We start from the raw sequence: 15761 nt of genomic DNA, 5'->3' as shown, positions 1-15761 counted from the left end.
TGACTTTAACTATCATGTTTGATATCATTTGAAATGTCTCAGTGCGATTGGTACAATGGTCTCATTCTCTCAGAAATAGACATAATCAGAACAATAAATATATAACTTCAGGCATCTTTTGATCCACTGTTAGGGGTGTGACACTAAGTGTGAATGCCTTTTGTTATACATTTACACCCCCTTCCTTGAGGGAATTCTTGGATTATTTAAGGTAAGGCCTAAGAAGGACTCAGGGCGATTCTGCCTAACCAGATCAGCCCATAACATGGGGTCTGCCCCATGTTATGTATATTTCAAAGTCAGGAATGCATCTTTTTCATCTTGGATTTATCTTTGATAATTTGATGTTTTGTATTGATCATTTATGAATTGACTGATTGAATTGGCATAATACATTTACCTGACTAATAAATTGTAATGTTTGACCATATTTTGCTTACTCTGTAATTATTAATTCAAGTAGATTACGCTGTATCCTTGTTTCCGCACGTCTTGCGTCAGGTCAGTAGACGGACTAAAATCCAATTGAGATGGAGCATTGGCACACTAATTGTGTTTTAGCGATCCGGCTGACTCTTGATATTGATTCATGTGTACTTAGGTGGAAAGGGCGATAACTTCCGTCTAGGTCAACAAGGTGTTGCACGACTAACCTAGATTGGGTACCCGACCTTTGTTTGAGGGTAATATTATTCTAAATTAAGTTCATATGGGAAACCATGGGCTTGGTGAAAACCAAAGTTACTATAGAGTCCAGTAGTCGGGTACATTTATATTAATGCCCTAACCTCTAATTAGAAATGATGATTGTCTTAACTCAAAGGTGTACATCTAAGCGGGACTAACTAAAGTATTTTAGAACGAGCGCGCTGGTAGCGGCCATCTAAAGTATTAGTCAATTTACCTCTGTTTAATATTCAAGACTGACCGGAGTGTGACCGTGAGGGACGCCTTCGGCCGAGGCGATTTCTCTGAGCGACATGAGCACCCGAATGAACGGATGTAATAGTTACTAGTGAACACAAAAGGTTCAAACATTTATCTAAATTACATATTGATATAATCTTCTTAATGTTTTATAATTGGAGTCAGATAAAACGAGGATAAATATATTAATATTCTAAACCACCTCATACTAAAATTGGAGTCAGATATGAGTTAAGTTTAATATAAATCAACATTGTGCACTGGAAAGACCGAACATGCAGTGAACCTTCATCCACCAGTGGACACCGGCATTGGGCCAACTGGGTGGACCCTACAAAATGGTGACCCATCTCCGTGATCTCCCAACTCAGGCGAGTTACGTCTTTCCAGCACAAAATGGATTTATATCAACCAAGAGGTTTGGATCTTCTATTCTATCTTCAGCTGCTGTGGTAAGTCAATTCTTCTTTGCCTATTAGAAATGTTGAGGGAAAGCTGGACGCACCCTATATAAACACATTGATAGAATGAGTCGGAAATGCTCAAAAATGTTAGACCGGAATGCGTTATCCGGTGGGGTTGAGAATTAGACAAAACCACTTTGATCATCAGGGACATGATAACAGCAGTATAGAAAAACGCCATCCCTTGCTCTGAAATATCTCTTTGTCTGCTAGGCAGCAAGAGTTGAAGCTTAAATTGGAATAACATCATCCAAATTATATTCTGGAACTCAGTGGAGAGTCACAAATTAGATCCTAAAAGTTTGAATCAAAAATATCCATTGTTTTTAAATCTACTGTTTTATATAAAAGAGAAAAATGGAAAAAAGGAAAACAGGAAAAAATGGTTTAAGATTTAAAAACAATTGTAAACTTTTAAATTGGATTAATAACAACAGTCTGTTTAAAGGCATTTGCATGTGAAAAATAAAGGTGAGCAGAACAGAATGATTTGATTGCAAAAAAGACAAATAAGCTCTAATGAAAACTCTGCTTTTACAAATCAGAAGTTTGCCATTCAAATTTAATGGGGATAAATTCAAATATGATGCTGATCAATTAAAATATCCACTATACTTTAATTTAATCTTGAAACAGACTAAATATAAAAGATTTTAGCTTTAAATAAGCCCTTAGACCTCCTGATTGCTCAAACCTTTTCATATTCAAATGGCCTGACAGAGAGCAAAGAAGTCTCACCTCAGTGATAATAAGATGCTCAGAATGTGTTTGCTGTAATTGCATAATGCACTGTGTTCTAAAACACTCTCCAGAGACCAGATATAATTATATTTAATACATACTATTTTAATATAATATAATTACATTAGGAATAAACAATAATGTACATTATATTATAATCGCCAATCATGGCACTAAAGACTAGAGATGAAACATTCACTTTGAGGAGGTTTGCTTTCTTTATGCTTAATGAAAACACTGACAGAACTACTATAGAATAACTGATTGTAAACCAATATAATCCTCGCTGAAAAAACACCACCTACAATTAAAATTTGATCAGAGAGTTAAACTCACCAGAAAATAATGAAAGGGGGATAGATATGATAACATTCAGAGTTACCAAAGTTTTTATGGGTCAAAAGATCTAAGAATCTGTGAGTCACACCATAAAATGACAACCGTTAAGCAGAGAACACCAAAAGGGTGAAATGATTTCTGCCAACAGATCTGACTGTTAATGAGAGCAAAAGATGAACTATGGGTATCGGCCCATTAGATTGTGAACTGAAATTAGTGAAAAATCATTGATTGATTCAGAAAATGTCCCCAGCGGAACTGGGAGATAATGCTCAGAATACAGCAGACTGTGTAAACAGGTGTTACACACTCACAATATGCTGAAATCAACAACAGCAATTCACATCTGACCAGCAACATTATGTGGCTTCCAGAATTAATATTGCAAAATGATGCATTAACATTAATTCCACATGATTGAATTTGAAACTGATGAAAATTCTAAAAATGGTTCTCTCTGCTTTTGTTCTCATCTTAGGCGGACCAATAACAAAGAACACTCCAGATCCGGTCCACATCAAACAAATACAAATGAGGGCAACAAAAGGTTAGGCCATAACCTGAGAGGCCAAAAGTCTCCCATCTTGCATCTCAAAGCAAGAACCCCTGTGGTGCTAACACCTCATCTGCAGTGAGTCCTCTGAAAAAAGTCTTTGATCAGTCATCAGAATAACAATTATCCACAACTGATCTTATCAATGGATTCAGCACTGTAGGAGGCTTTGTGATTTCACAAAACATCTTACTTCAACTAAGATGTAAATCATTATATGTTAAATTAAACAGAGACATGAAAGATCTCATAGTTAAAATCTTCCCAAATTGCTTAATAGCAATGGGACTAAAACCCTGGTTACCTAGAGGCGATAAAGAACTTTACTGCATTGTTCCTGCAAAGACCAATAGCAACAGACTCTATTGTCACGAATCCTGGTGGCATTTTTAAATTTGTTTTTATACTATACACATGTTAAACCACATGTCCTGTATGAAAATGGAATCAACTATGTTGAAATTCATGATATTTGTTTCTTTGATCTCCAAAAGTAGAAAACTCTGCTATCCCCTGTATAGCTGCAGTTTGAACTACAAACAGGAGTATAGAGTGTGATAATTAAATTAACCATGAAAATGCATTTTTTACAGGATCCAGCTTTGAACATTGCACCTTAACATGCTCCGTAAAAGATATTATATGGAATCAATTTGAGCCGGAACACACCTCATGTTCACATTCTTATGCTGGCTCCCTGCTAAGACAGGACTAAAATTTTGCAACACAATTATAAAAGTTGATTACCATTGTTCGGAGCATTACACTGACACATAGCCACAGGTAAACCCAGGCACATAGATAACACCTAAGTCTTCAAAGACCCAGGAGTCAAATCTCCTTAATTGAGATCGTTTGTCCATGTTTATACAAACAAAACACATTAGCCTCACACACATAGAACAGAATAATTAATCTGATGACAGACGAGACAACAAACACCCTCTGACACCCTCTGTCAGCTGAAAAGAAATTACACATTTGCATGGCTTTGACAACAAATTGATGGTATAAAACTTCAATAGAGGCGAACTTGCCATAGATACACTGACTGTTGTGGGGATGGTTGACAAACCAGAGGGCCCCTGGTTTTCCAATCTATCACCAATAACAGGTATAAGTGCTAAAGTGATTTAAATTAAACCGAAGTGAGGACACTTCTAATAATCACTAGGACATTTAAATTTGACAAATACCATCAATTGTGTTCAAGCCCCCCCCACACACACATAAACACACACACACACACACACACACACAAACACACACACACACACACACACACACACACACACACACACAGACACACACACACACACACACACACACACACACACACACACACACACACACACACACACCACACAACATACACACACAAACACACACATTATTATAGATATACCTTCATAATTATGGTTAAATAATGTGATTACTATCATGTATGACAAATATCTTCACGTTTTTTCATTTTGAAAATGAATGTCATTTATTTGAATGTATTGTCATGATGATATGTTTTATGATGCATACTGCCTGTTATACTGTTTTAATAAGTTGCACTGACCTTTTGATAGCTTTACCTTGAGTAATTCAAACCAAGAATATTTAATATTCTCCCTATCATTATACCCTATCTCAGTGGTGACAAAGACTTATCTGTTTTTGATTGGACCATTTAAACAGATTGAAAGAGACCTGAGACCAGTTGTACGACTCGCACTTGCTGACTTTTATGTTTTGATCATATATTTTATGCTTAACCTCATGACTTTCTCCAATGCAGAATGACACAAGTTCATAACTGTTCAATCGCTGAGCCATCAAGTTGCTGTTTAGGTGTCCGAGAGAAGGCAGTGTATACACACTGTAGACCCCCACATGCCGATGTCTGCATATCTGGAGATGACCAGATTCATCAGAAGAAGCAGACTATGAGAAGCCCACACGACGTGGACACTTTTGTCAGGGGAAGGACACAGTGGAAGCTATGAAGGCCTGTATGGACTGAATGAGCAGTGCATTCGGGTCAGGCTCATCAAAAGAGGTGAAAACGAGCCTGGACCTGTTTAGCTACCTGCTGAACACGACTTACAACTGATAATGCTGCAGAGACTGTCTTGAATTGCCCCTGAACGACCTCAACAAGGATACATAGTGACCCCATGGACACATTTATATCTGACCCACGGGATCAAATGGGGGTTATCTGTAAGAATTGAAATATTGCAAATATTCTGATGTCTTTGACAATTCAAAACATGAGCTGAAAACAGAGACTGGTGACTTCACAACCCACCAGGGAGGAATGCGGGAAAAACCAGTTCCTGCTGCATTTGCATCTGAGTCTGCTTCATCCCCCCAACTCACACATATGGTCATTTCAATGTTTGAATGTTCTAGAATTAACCAAACTGACTTTAACTATCATGTTTGATATCATTTGAAATGTCTCAGTGCGATTGGTACAATGGTCTCATTCTCTCAGAAATAGACATAATCAGAACAATAAATATATAACTTCAGGCATCTTTTGATCCACTGTTAGGGGTGTGACACTAAGTGTGAATGCCTTTTGTTATACATTTACACCCCCTTCCTTGAGGGAATTCTTGGATTATTTAAGGTAAGGCCTAAGAAGGACTCAGGGCGATTCTGCCTAACCAGATCAGCCCATAACATGGGGTCTGCCCCATGTTATGTATATTTCAAAGTCAGGAATGCATCTTTTTCATCTTGGATTTATCTTTGATAATTTGATGTTTTGTATTGATCATTTATGAATTGACTGATTGAATTGGCATAATACATTTACCTGACTAATAAATTGTAATGTTTGACCATATTTTGCTTACTCTGTAATTATTAATTCAAGTAGATTACGCTGTATCCTTGTTTCCGCACGTCTTGCGTCAGGTCAGTAGACGGACTAAAATCCAATTGAGATGGAGCATTGGCACACTAATTGTGTTTTAGCGATCCGGCTGACTCTTGATATTGATTCATGTGTACTTAGGTGGAAAGGGCGATAACTTCCGTCTAGGTCAACAAGGTGTTGCACGACTAACCTAGATTGGGTACCCGACCTTTGTTTGAGGGTAATATTATTCTAAATTAAGTTCATATGGGAAACCATGGGCTTGGTGAAAACCAAAGTTACTATAGAGTCCAGTAGTCGGGTACATTTATATTAATGCCCTAACCTCTAATTAGAAATGATGATTGTCTTAACTCAAAGGTGTACATCTAAGCGGGACTAACTAAAGTATTTTAGAACGAGCGCGCTGGTAGCGGCCATCTAAAGTATTAGTCAATTTACCTCTGTTTAATATTCAAGACTGACCGGAGTGTGACCGTGAGGGACGCCTTCGGCCGAGGCGATTTCTCTGAGCGACATGAGCACCCGAATGAACGGATGTAATAGTTACTAGTGAACACAAAAGGTTCAAACATTTATCTAAATTACATATTGATATAATCTTCTTAATGTTTTATAATTGGAGTCAGATAAAACGAGGATAAATATATTAATATTCTAAACCACCTCATACTAAAATTGGAGTCAGATATGAGTTAAGTTTAATATAAATCAACATTGTGCACTGGAAAGACCGAACATGCAGTGAACCTTCATCCACCAGTGGACACCGGCATTGGGCCAACTGGGTGGACCCTACAATATACAATGACAGGCCTAATCACCCTAACCTGCCTAGTTAACCTAATTAGCACCAGTTAAACCTTTAAATGTCACTTTAAGCTGTATCTAAGTGTCTTGAAAAAAATTAGTCAAATATTATTTACTGTCATCATGGCAAAGATAAAATAAATCAATTATTAGAAATAAGTTATTAAAACTATTATGTTTAGAAATGTTTTCTTCTCTGCGTTAAATTGAAATTGGGGGAAAAATAAACAGGGGGGTAATAATTCAGGCGGTCTTATAATTCTGACTTCAACTGTATATATATAAATGTATATATATAAATGTATGTATATATATATATATATATATATATATATATATATATATATATATATATATATATATATATATATATATATATGTACTGTATGTGTGTGTGTGTGTGTACACATCAGTAACAAAAATATAAATCTGTTTTTGTGCAATCTGAGCAACGTATGTGTTGCAGAAATGCCAGTTGCTAAAGTTAATAAAAAGATTGTAAAAATAATTAGCAAATTAAGGAGAATAAAATCGATAAATCGCCAACCTGGTAGGACAAATGAAGCGGTAAATCAGCTCCTGATTGCAAGCATGTCAATCAACAGCATAACCAGAAATTTCCAGCATAATGACACATCTGTCCCCAGCTGAGACGGCAGGAAATGGGTCGCTGAGCAACCAAAGTAATAGAGGAATGTTAATTAGTCAGAATATAATACATTTTGTTCTTTTCTGATAAAATAGATCATTATAAAACACACAGCTCATGGAATGAGCTTTTATGCTCTCTCTCTCTTTATTATTGGGGCAATTCACCTGATGCATGTAATAATGACAACTCAAAAGGCTTCATTCACTCATAACTGCATATAAGTTGAGTAGTAATGTGGCGGAAAGGCACAGTGACTTTTTTTCTTTTTCCCAGATTCACATGTGGTGTGTGTATAATTAATATTATTATTAAGTGTTTGTTTAACAGAAGAAGAGGTAGAATGTTAGATGAGGTAAAATGCAGTAAATGTTTGGATGGCTCTATCCCTTTAAATATCTGAGATGTGACAAAAAAAAAAAAAAACTTACTTTGACTTGCTGCTTGAACTAATGACATGTTTTTTTTACATGACGGTTTTGAACTTGGTGATCTCGTAGTGAGTGTTTTTAGAGGTCAGCAGGGAGTTTGTCAGAGAGTTTTCACACCATACTCTCTCCTGTCTTATGTGATACCTTCCACTTTAAACACTCACACTTTATAGGCGGCAAAAAACACTCTGTCACATACATGCTTCCACACACAGTCCTGTAAAGACAGTTTTTAACATCTGCCACAACCCCAGAGACAGAGACAGCTCCTTCTTTTCTGCATTCCTGTCTGTTAGAGTGTATATGTGTGTGTCGATTGGCCTTCTGGCCCCTGTCGTGAGATAGGCCCTTTCTCAGAGGCAGCTGTTTCAATATTTAATGCCCTGATGAGGCTTTGTGTGTCAGTATAATGTTGGCGGTCTGACTTGATATAACCTGGAGGCATGCCAGGTCTGCACCAGTTCACTTTCATTGACACAAATAGAAACTGCAGGAAGGGTCCAATATGTACAGTAGATTAGCGGAGATGGAACGATTCTCAGATTTTAGATTGATGTAAATATGAGTGGGTTTTGACAGTTTGCCTGTATGGTTTTACACAGTTCTCATAAAAGGTCAATGTTTGTTCAACAGTGTTATTTAGAAGATGTTTTATGTTCAGTTTTTGTAATGTCCACTTTTAGATTTTTTATTTTTACTGTTTTGATTGTTGTCGTTGTTGTTGTTGTAACACTTTACAATTACTTAAGGTTTTATTACTTACAACAAGTAAGGTTTTGTTACTTAACATTAGGTAGTGTATTTACCATAGACTGTAAAAGATATGGGCGGAGAATCCGTGACATCACCCCTAGGTTTCTGAAGAACGCAAAAATAGCTACAAGTAGGCGTGGCCAACCATCGCCAGTTCGTTCATGAGTCATCTTACCGACCGGGGAATACTAAACAAGAGCAAAGAGGCGGAGCGTGAGCAGAGCTACAGACACCTGCTGGCATTTTGCTTAGACAGGCTTTTTTTGGGGGTGAAATGCTTAATACTTCGTTACCTGCGACTTGTTTGTTTTCTGACCACATGTGCTTGGCTGTATACTTTATCAATAAAGTTTTTAGTCTTTTAAAAACACTGTTGTAATACATTGAATCACTAAAATAGTTCTTATGAAGTTTTTGAATTACTTCCAATAACTACAAAAATAGTCTTTGTTAGTAAATGCAAGGCTATTTATGAAATCTAGGCGCAAGACTGTATGACAACGTTTCAGATGACTGTTCTAGAGCCTACAGCTAATCAATCTGTCACATTCTGGAGTGCTTTACAGGTCTAAAGATAATTGTAAATTATCTTAAATGAAACAAATATATTTATAGATATGGTATAAGTATATAATTTCACTCACTTGGTGAAATGGTTTGTGAGCACAATTAAGGGCACACAACATGCCATATCATCTGATAATTGTTAGAAATAATTCCAAAAGGCAACTGTGTAAAGCCACATAAATCAAAACAAAAATACGTCGTAAATGCAGAGTTCAGCAGCTAATCAGCCAGAATCAGTTGAGGTAAAATGACAGCGAGCAGCGAGTCCTAGCTGTCACTCAAGTGGCCACGCCCTTAATTATGCAGACTTAATATAACTTCATAAAAACGAAACGAATGATTATTAAAAGAATTCATCCCCTTCAGAGTTGTCATGAAGGGTAATATTAGCTATATGGACCAAAACCGTTCTTTGTACCAGGCTGTATACACCTTTTTTTTCTGCTGTAAATTTAGCCATTTTAACATTAGAGTCAGTAGAAATTTGATCTTTTATGGAGCCAGGCCTAGCAGAATTTCGATGATTTGCAGTTTCAGTTACCTCCGTAATTGCTTCACGAGGGAGAGCGGGAAATTACCACTTGGAATTTACTAACTTGAACAATACATTTATTACATAATTTAGTAATTTTTGTTAGCGTTAGTTAATGAAAAAAACATTTATGTGTTAGTTTGTGTTAACTTACTGTACATAAACTTAGGTTAACAAACATTTATTTAGATTTAAATAATGCGTAATAAAATGTTGAACTATGATTAATAAATGCTGTACAAATATAGATAATTTTGGTTGATGTTAATACATACATTAACTACATTAAATGTTTCTTCCCATACTGATAAACTTCCGGTGAACAGTTAACGGCACTCTTTTTTTCCATTTTTATACGTTCCTTTTACAGCATAGATGTTGTAATATAATTCAAAAATAATCAATTAAAGCCGTTTACACGCATGCATCCGTCAGTATTAACAGGCTAATGTAAAAGCTCCATTGAATATACTGGGGTAAAATAAATGGTTATATGGTAAAGGGACATGGCAGGGAAACATTTTAATTTAATGCAGTGCTGCTTGTACAATCTGAGACCCACTTTATATTGGATATCACTCAGCCAGTGGAGATCGCTGATTTTTAAAGAAAACAGACCTTAAACACGCTGATTTTGTAATGGCATACAGTTCACAGGAAGCATTTGACCCATGTTACTGACAAATTAAAAGTCCTTTTGCGTATACCCTTTTTTAACTTAACTGACAACTTAATTATTTTATGTACAATCCACTTAAACTTGTTAATTGACTTAATCGATTTGTGTTGGGACAAACTAAATGTTTTGTGTAGAAACCTGCATTTCTTTACAGTGTAGTAATAATATTAATAATAATATTAATAATAATTGATTTTATTACATTTATGTAATGTAACTATTCAGTAGTTATTTGAGTATAATAGTATAATATAATAGCATACAGGGCTGGATTAACAGTGCTAGGTGGGGCTGCAGCCCCAGGGCCCACAAAAGGAGGGGGCCCTTGATTGGCTAAAGAACTCATATGTGCTATGAGGCTTGGAATCGCCTGTAATGCTTTTACATGCCAATTATGTGAAGCAATCCTTTTGGCTCGCTTGTGTTCCAAAACAGTGACACCGCTATACTATGGCCCGGAATGGCTGTAACCCAGTTTAAATTTCGAGTAGCCCTGTTTTAGAACACAGTAAGAGTGACCATATGTCTCGTTTAAACAGTTTCTGTTCTTAACCTGCAGTAAGAGAAGTCAGCATAGACGGAATCATGCTGTATGGACTCATAACTGAACCGCTGTCTTGGCTGCACGCCCGCACAATCTTGCCCTCAAATCAAATACCAGTTATCAAAAGGTCCATTGTTGTGGAGTACCTGTCGCAAGAAAATAAATGGTTACTGAACCAGTTAGAAAGCAAACTTCTAAATTAATGAATTTCCCTTTTTATAAAAACAACAGTAATAATCTGGAGCAATGAAATATTGGTGCTGGATTTTATCAGACAATATATCTGAACGACCTTCTGTAATTGATTGACTCAAGATGTAACGGGAAATTGGAAGCATTAAATATATTTTAGGGATTTCTGCTTGGCTAAACTTTAAAGTGAAGTTGTTAAAGATAGCCCTGTTTAAAATATTTATTGTGAAGCACTCATTTAGGAAGTACTAATGTTTTTTTTTTATTATTTTTTAATTTTTTTAATTATTTGTTGCAGCCTGTTTACAATTCGAAATTTATGTGAATAATTTTGTATGCTTGTATCCCTACTTTAATAAAATAGAAAACATTTATTATAATCAATTATAAATTAAATAGTGAACATTTAGATCAAATGTAATTAGTAAATTAAATTAATAGTAATAATAGTAGCAAAACAGTTACTTTTGTGAGGCAATAAAATAAATGGGGCCCTTGGGTTTGCTATAGCCCCAGGGCCCACAATATTTTCTGAATTCAGCCCTGATAGTATAAATTTTTTTGCAAAAGAAATAACTTAAATGGAGCCCATAAAGGTAGAAAGTTATCAATGCATCATCAGAAAAATCCTCATCTTTTTTGACATTTCAATTTTGACAAGCATCATCGTCGCCATGTCAAGGTATTACTGCATTTTGTTTTGAATAATTACGCTCAAGAATCTAGTATACAGAGAAATATTTAGAAAACATATTCATTAAACTGTATCATAGATTGTGTTTATATAATAATTATAAAACTAAGAAGAAGAAAGGGGGGAAGCTAGGAAAATATTTATTAGTAAAAAGTGACAACTAGCTCCATTGTGCACTCTGTATGATGCTTGAAACATAATGTCACTTTCATCCTAGGTCTGGACTATAAGAAGATGACAGAGGAAAATTCAGATCCTTTGAAAGCTCTGGAGCCGATACTGACCAGCCAGAACGTCCTGTCCATCTCCAAACTGGCCTCTCGAATCCCCCAGAAGGGAGGTGAAGCTCTAACCTCCAGCGCTGTTCATTCCACCTGGCTTCATAAACTGTTCTGGGAAGGAGATCAGCATGTGCTGAAAAAAGCCCCACAGACCGACCAAGACTTCCTTCATGCCTACGACACCTGTGCCAAATATTTTGACCGACTGCTGCCTGTGGATTTTGTCAATTTTTTGGATGCCATCACCTTTTCACCTGAAGCAGCCAATAAGGTGAGTCGAAACTAGGGTTTGCAGTGTTCTGTTTTCAAAATCCTCACAAAACAATCAACATATTTAACAATATTTACTTGTTCTGCCCCGCGAAGCGGTGGCGCTGTAGGTAGTGCTGTCGCCTCACAGCAAGAAGGTCACTGGTTCAAGCCTCGGCTGGGTCAGTTGGCGTTTCTGTGTGGAGTTTGCATGCTCTGTGTGTTCGCGTGGGTGTCCTCCAGGTGCTCCGGTTTCCCCCCCCCCACAATCCAAAGATATGTGGTACAGGTGAATTGGGTAGGCTAAATTGTCCATAGTGTATGAGTGTGAATGAGTGTGTGTGGATGTTTCCCAGAGATGGGTTGCAGCTGGAGGAGCATCTGCTGCGTAAAAACATATGCTGGATAAGTTAACGTTTTATTCCGGTGTGGCAACCCCAGATTAATAAAGGGACTAAGCCGAAAAGAAAATGAATGAATGAATGAATAAATGTTCTGCCCATTTGGGAGCTCAACTATTATTATGTTGAACTGAAATTCTACTTTTTTAGTATTTTAGGCCTACTTCATTTGTTTAAATAATTAAATATTTTGTCAACTTAAAATCATAAGGCACTATCTGACATTTTTGTCTGAATTGAGTTATTCACATATTCTTATTAAATGACAACTCAATTACGTTGTTATTTTAAAAGTTGTATATATTTTAAGACTTATATATTTAAAAAAAAAAAAAGTTACACTCATACTGTTCGCTATAGAATGCAAAAACTTTAAAGCTTATTATCTCAAAATCATTCAGTATGCAGATAAAACCTAATAATTCCGAGATGACGATTTTAATTTTAGAGCTATTTTTATTATGAATTAGAAAAAAAATAGTTTAAATCTATATTTATTTGTAATTTGCTTACTTTAAGAGTTATATTATATTAAGAGTTTAATATTATATTTAAAAGTAATTTAAATATTTACTTAATATTTACTCACAAGTGGTTTCAAACATTTAAAGAAAACACAAAAGAAGATATTTTAAAGAAAGCTGAAAACTGTAACCATTGACTTTCATTGTAGGAAAAATAAATACTATGGAAGTCAATGGATACATGTTTCTGAGTTTCTTCAAAATATCTGGCGAAAGAAACTCAAACAGGTTTGAAACAAGTAAAGTAAATGATTTTCAGTTTTAGGATCAGTTTTAAACACCAATTTAGTACTCTATTATGGGATTAAAATATTTAATGGTACAGATGAGCATTTGCACACTGCTTTTATTTTAAGATGTCATTGTAACATGCATTTAAAATGATAAATATTAATCTTTTATCATTTATTCTAGCTAATATTTTAAACCTAACAAATTAAGAGTTTTAATGTCAATTTATACTTGAAAAGCATTTTTTTATATTTAATGTGTGTGCTATACTTTATCAATCAATTATCAGTCTACTATGTAAAGAAACCAGACGTGGACCGACGCAAGTTTCTGCAGATTTTGTGTGATTTGGATGTTTAGAAATAAAACTAAAGAGACAGCTGTTGTTAAATTTTATTGGTGCTTCCTAATATGAAATTCAATCGTAAACTGGTAAAGCAATTTTGAAGAATTTGATGTTTCCCTATTCAGACAGAATGTCCGAGCTTACTGCCTTAGAGGCGTTTCAAAGATAGCCGTCAAGTGAAATTACTTGCCTTGAAGTGACTTTGGTTAAAAGCACATTGAGTATTTTAACTGAATATATATGTTTAAAAAGTTTTTGAAACATAGCAGTTTAAAAGCCTGTACCAATTTACACAACTCCTATGTTTTTTTATTATTTTTTTTATTTGGCATTTTAACAAAAATACACAAACAAGTACAATAAGACAATAAGAGTTTATAATATGTTTCATAATATGTTCAGATCTTTTTGACCAACTGCATCTCTATTTAATGTTTATCCTCTTTTTTTCATATTTGTTTTGTGTTGTCACTTGTCACTTATGTACACTGAAAGCTTCTGTAGCCAAAACAAATTGCTTGTGTGTGTGAAGCACACTTGGAAATAAAACTGATTCTGATTATGATGTTTTTAGTCAGGGGCAGAGTTTGTAGGTAGAAACCTAGAAAACTGGCATTACTAGTTGTCTTTAAGAAGTCCACGAGTCAGCAAGAGCCTACAGGAGTCTCTTACAATGACAAGAGTAGTCTGCAAGTTTAACAAGTCTGAAACAAGTCTGAATTGAGACAGTTGTCCTGTCTATAATATGTTTGTAGGAAGTGCAGTTTGTAGGTAGAGACATAGAAAAGCGGGCATGACTAGTTTTAGTTAAATAAATAGATCTTGGGGTTTCTCCTGCCCTGACCAGCTTGAAAAATCAACCAAAAACAAAGGCACAGTCCTTGGGACCCTGCCTTTAGCATTTGCATCACTTTGACTTAGCCTGTGCTCAGGAAGAAAAAGCTTAACACCCTGGCTACTAGAGTATATATGTATTTTTGTTAATTTGAAACTAGATTAAATACATTTATTTTCTCAAAGTATTTTTAATTCTTTTATTTTTCAATTTTTAAAACATAAGGTTCACTATAACACTCAATGTTAATAAGATACTCTCACCGTATTTTGTTTTTATGTAAGGGCTGTGTTGTTTTAACACCTCATCTCTCCCAGTCTCTTACGGATGGCTTAATGTTCTGTTTATTCTATCTGCAAGTCAAACACACATGCACACAATAAACTAGCTATACAAACAACAACAACAACAACAACAAAAAACAGCCATGTAGACACACAACCCTGTGGCTAACATCCTAAATGAGCCTCTGTAATCAAAAGGCTAATCGCTAATGCTCGCTGGCCCCTGGGGCGTTCCAATGATGTTGTTGTAATGATTGTTATGTTGATATAATGTTGTAGTGATTAGAGTTTGTCGAAAGCAAGTTATGAACACACATTCAGATAAACACACACCAACTCCTGGATGCAAACAACTCCTACAGAATATCCTGGAACATTCCTCTGGTTTTTGTGGCCTAAAATTATTAAAATTCAGAAAAATTGTGGCATTATTTGCAGCATTTCCTTTTTTTTTTTTTTTTTTTTTTTTTGCTGTAAAATAGACACAGACAACAGTTTAGTTTAAATTGTGTTCTTTTTATCCAATAATCTTTGGGCTTTGACATTTTTTGTGAAGGAAAGCACTAAGAACAACAAAGAGAGGAATTTAAGTGTTTACAGCTTAATCTATAAAGCCACATGTATCATATTTGATATAAGAGAGACTCTGAATGATGACGATAAACAAAACTTAGTTGAAAAATCTTTAGCATTAGCAAAATCATTATCATTAGGAGAAATATGTTTATTAAATGTGATGTATTTGTTCTGCATTGCATTGCTCTTTGCCCACCACAATTAAACTACAGAACTTTCATAATAAAACTAAGCCCTTTAATGTCACACTACTAAAGATAGATGATTGGAAGACTTGGAGC

General features: G+C 35.4%; 1 protein-coding gene across 8 annotated transcripts in view; it reads left to right on the top strand.

Moving 5' to 3' along the window:
• nbas (NBAS subunit of NRZ tethering complex) overlaps positions 1-15761 on the top strand; it is a 378312-nt gene that overhangs the window by 215686 nt on the left and 146865 nt on the right. For all 8 annotated transcript variants that reach the window (XR_015517670.1, XR_015517668.1, XR_015517669.1 and 5 more), the window contains one exon: positions 11971-12305. Coding sequence is in view for 4 of the 8 variants with exons in the window: in XM_087297010.1 (XP_087153136.1) it covers positions 11971-12305 (335 nt within the window). In the remaining 4 variants the exon portion in view is untranslated. The remainder of the gene's footprint in view (positions 1-11970; positions 12306-15761) is intronic.

The sequence above is a fragment of the Danio rerio genome, chromosome 20 (assembly GCF_052040795.2).
Source record: "Danio rerio strain M-AB ecotype USA chromosome 20, GRCz13ab, whole genome shotgun sequence".
NCBI classification, from domain to species: domain Eukaryota; kingdom Metazoa; phylum Chordata; class Actinopteri; order Cypriniformes; family Danionidae; genus Danio; species Danio rerio.
This window is presented reverse-complemented; position numbering and strand designations above follow the sequence as displayed.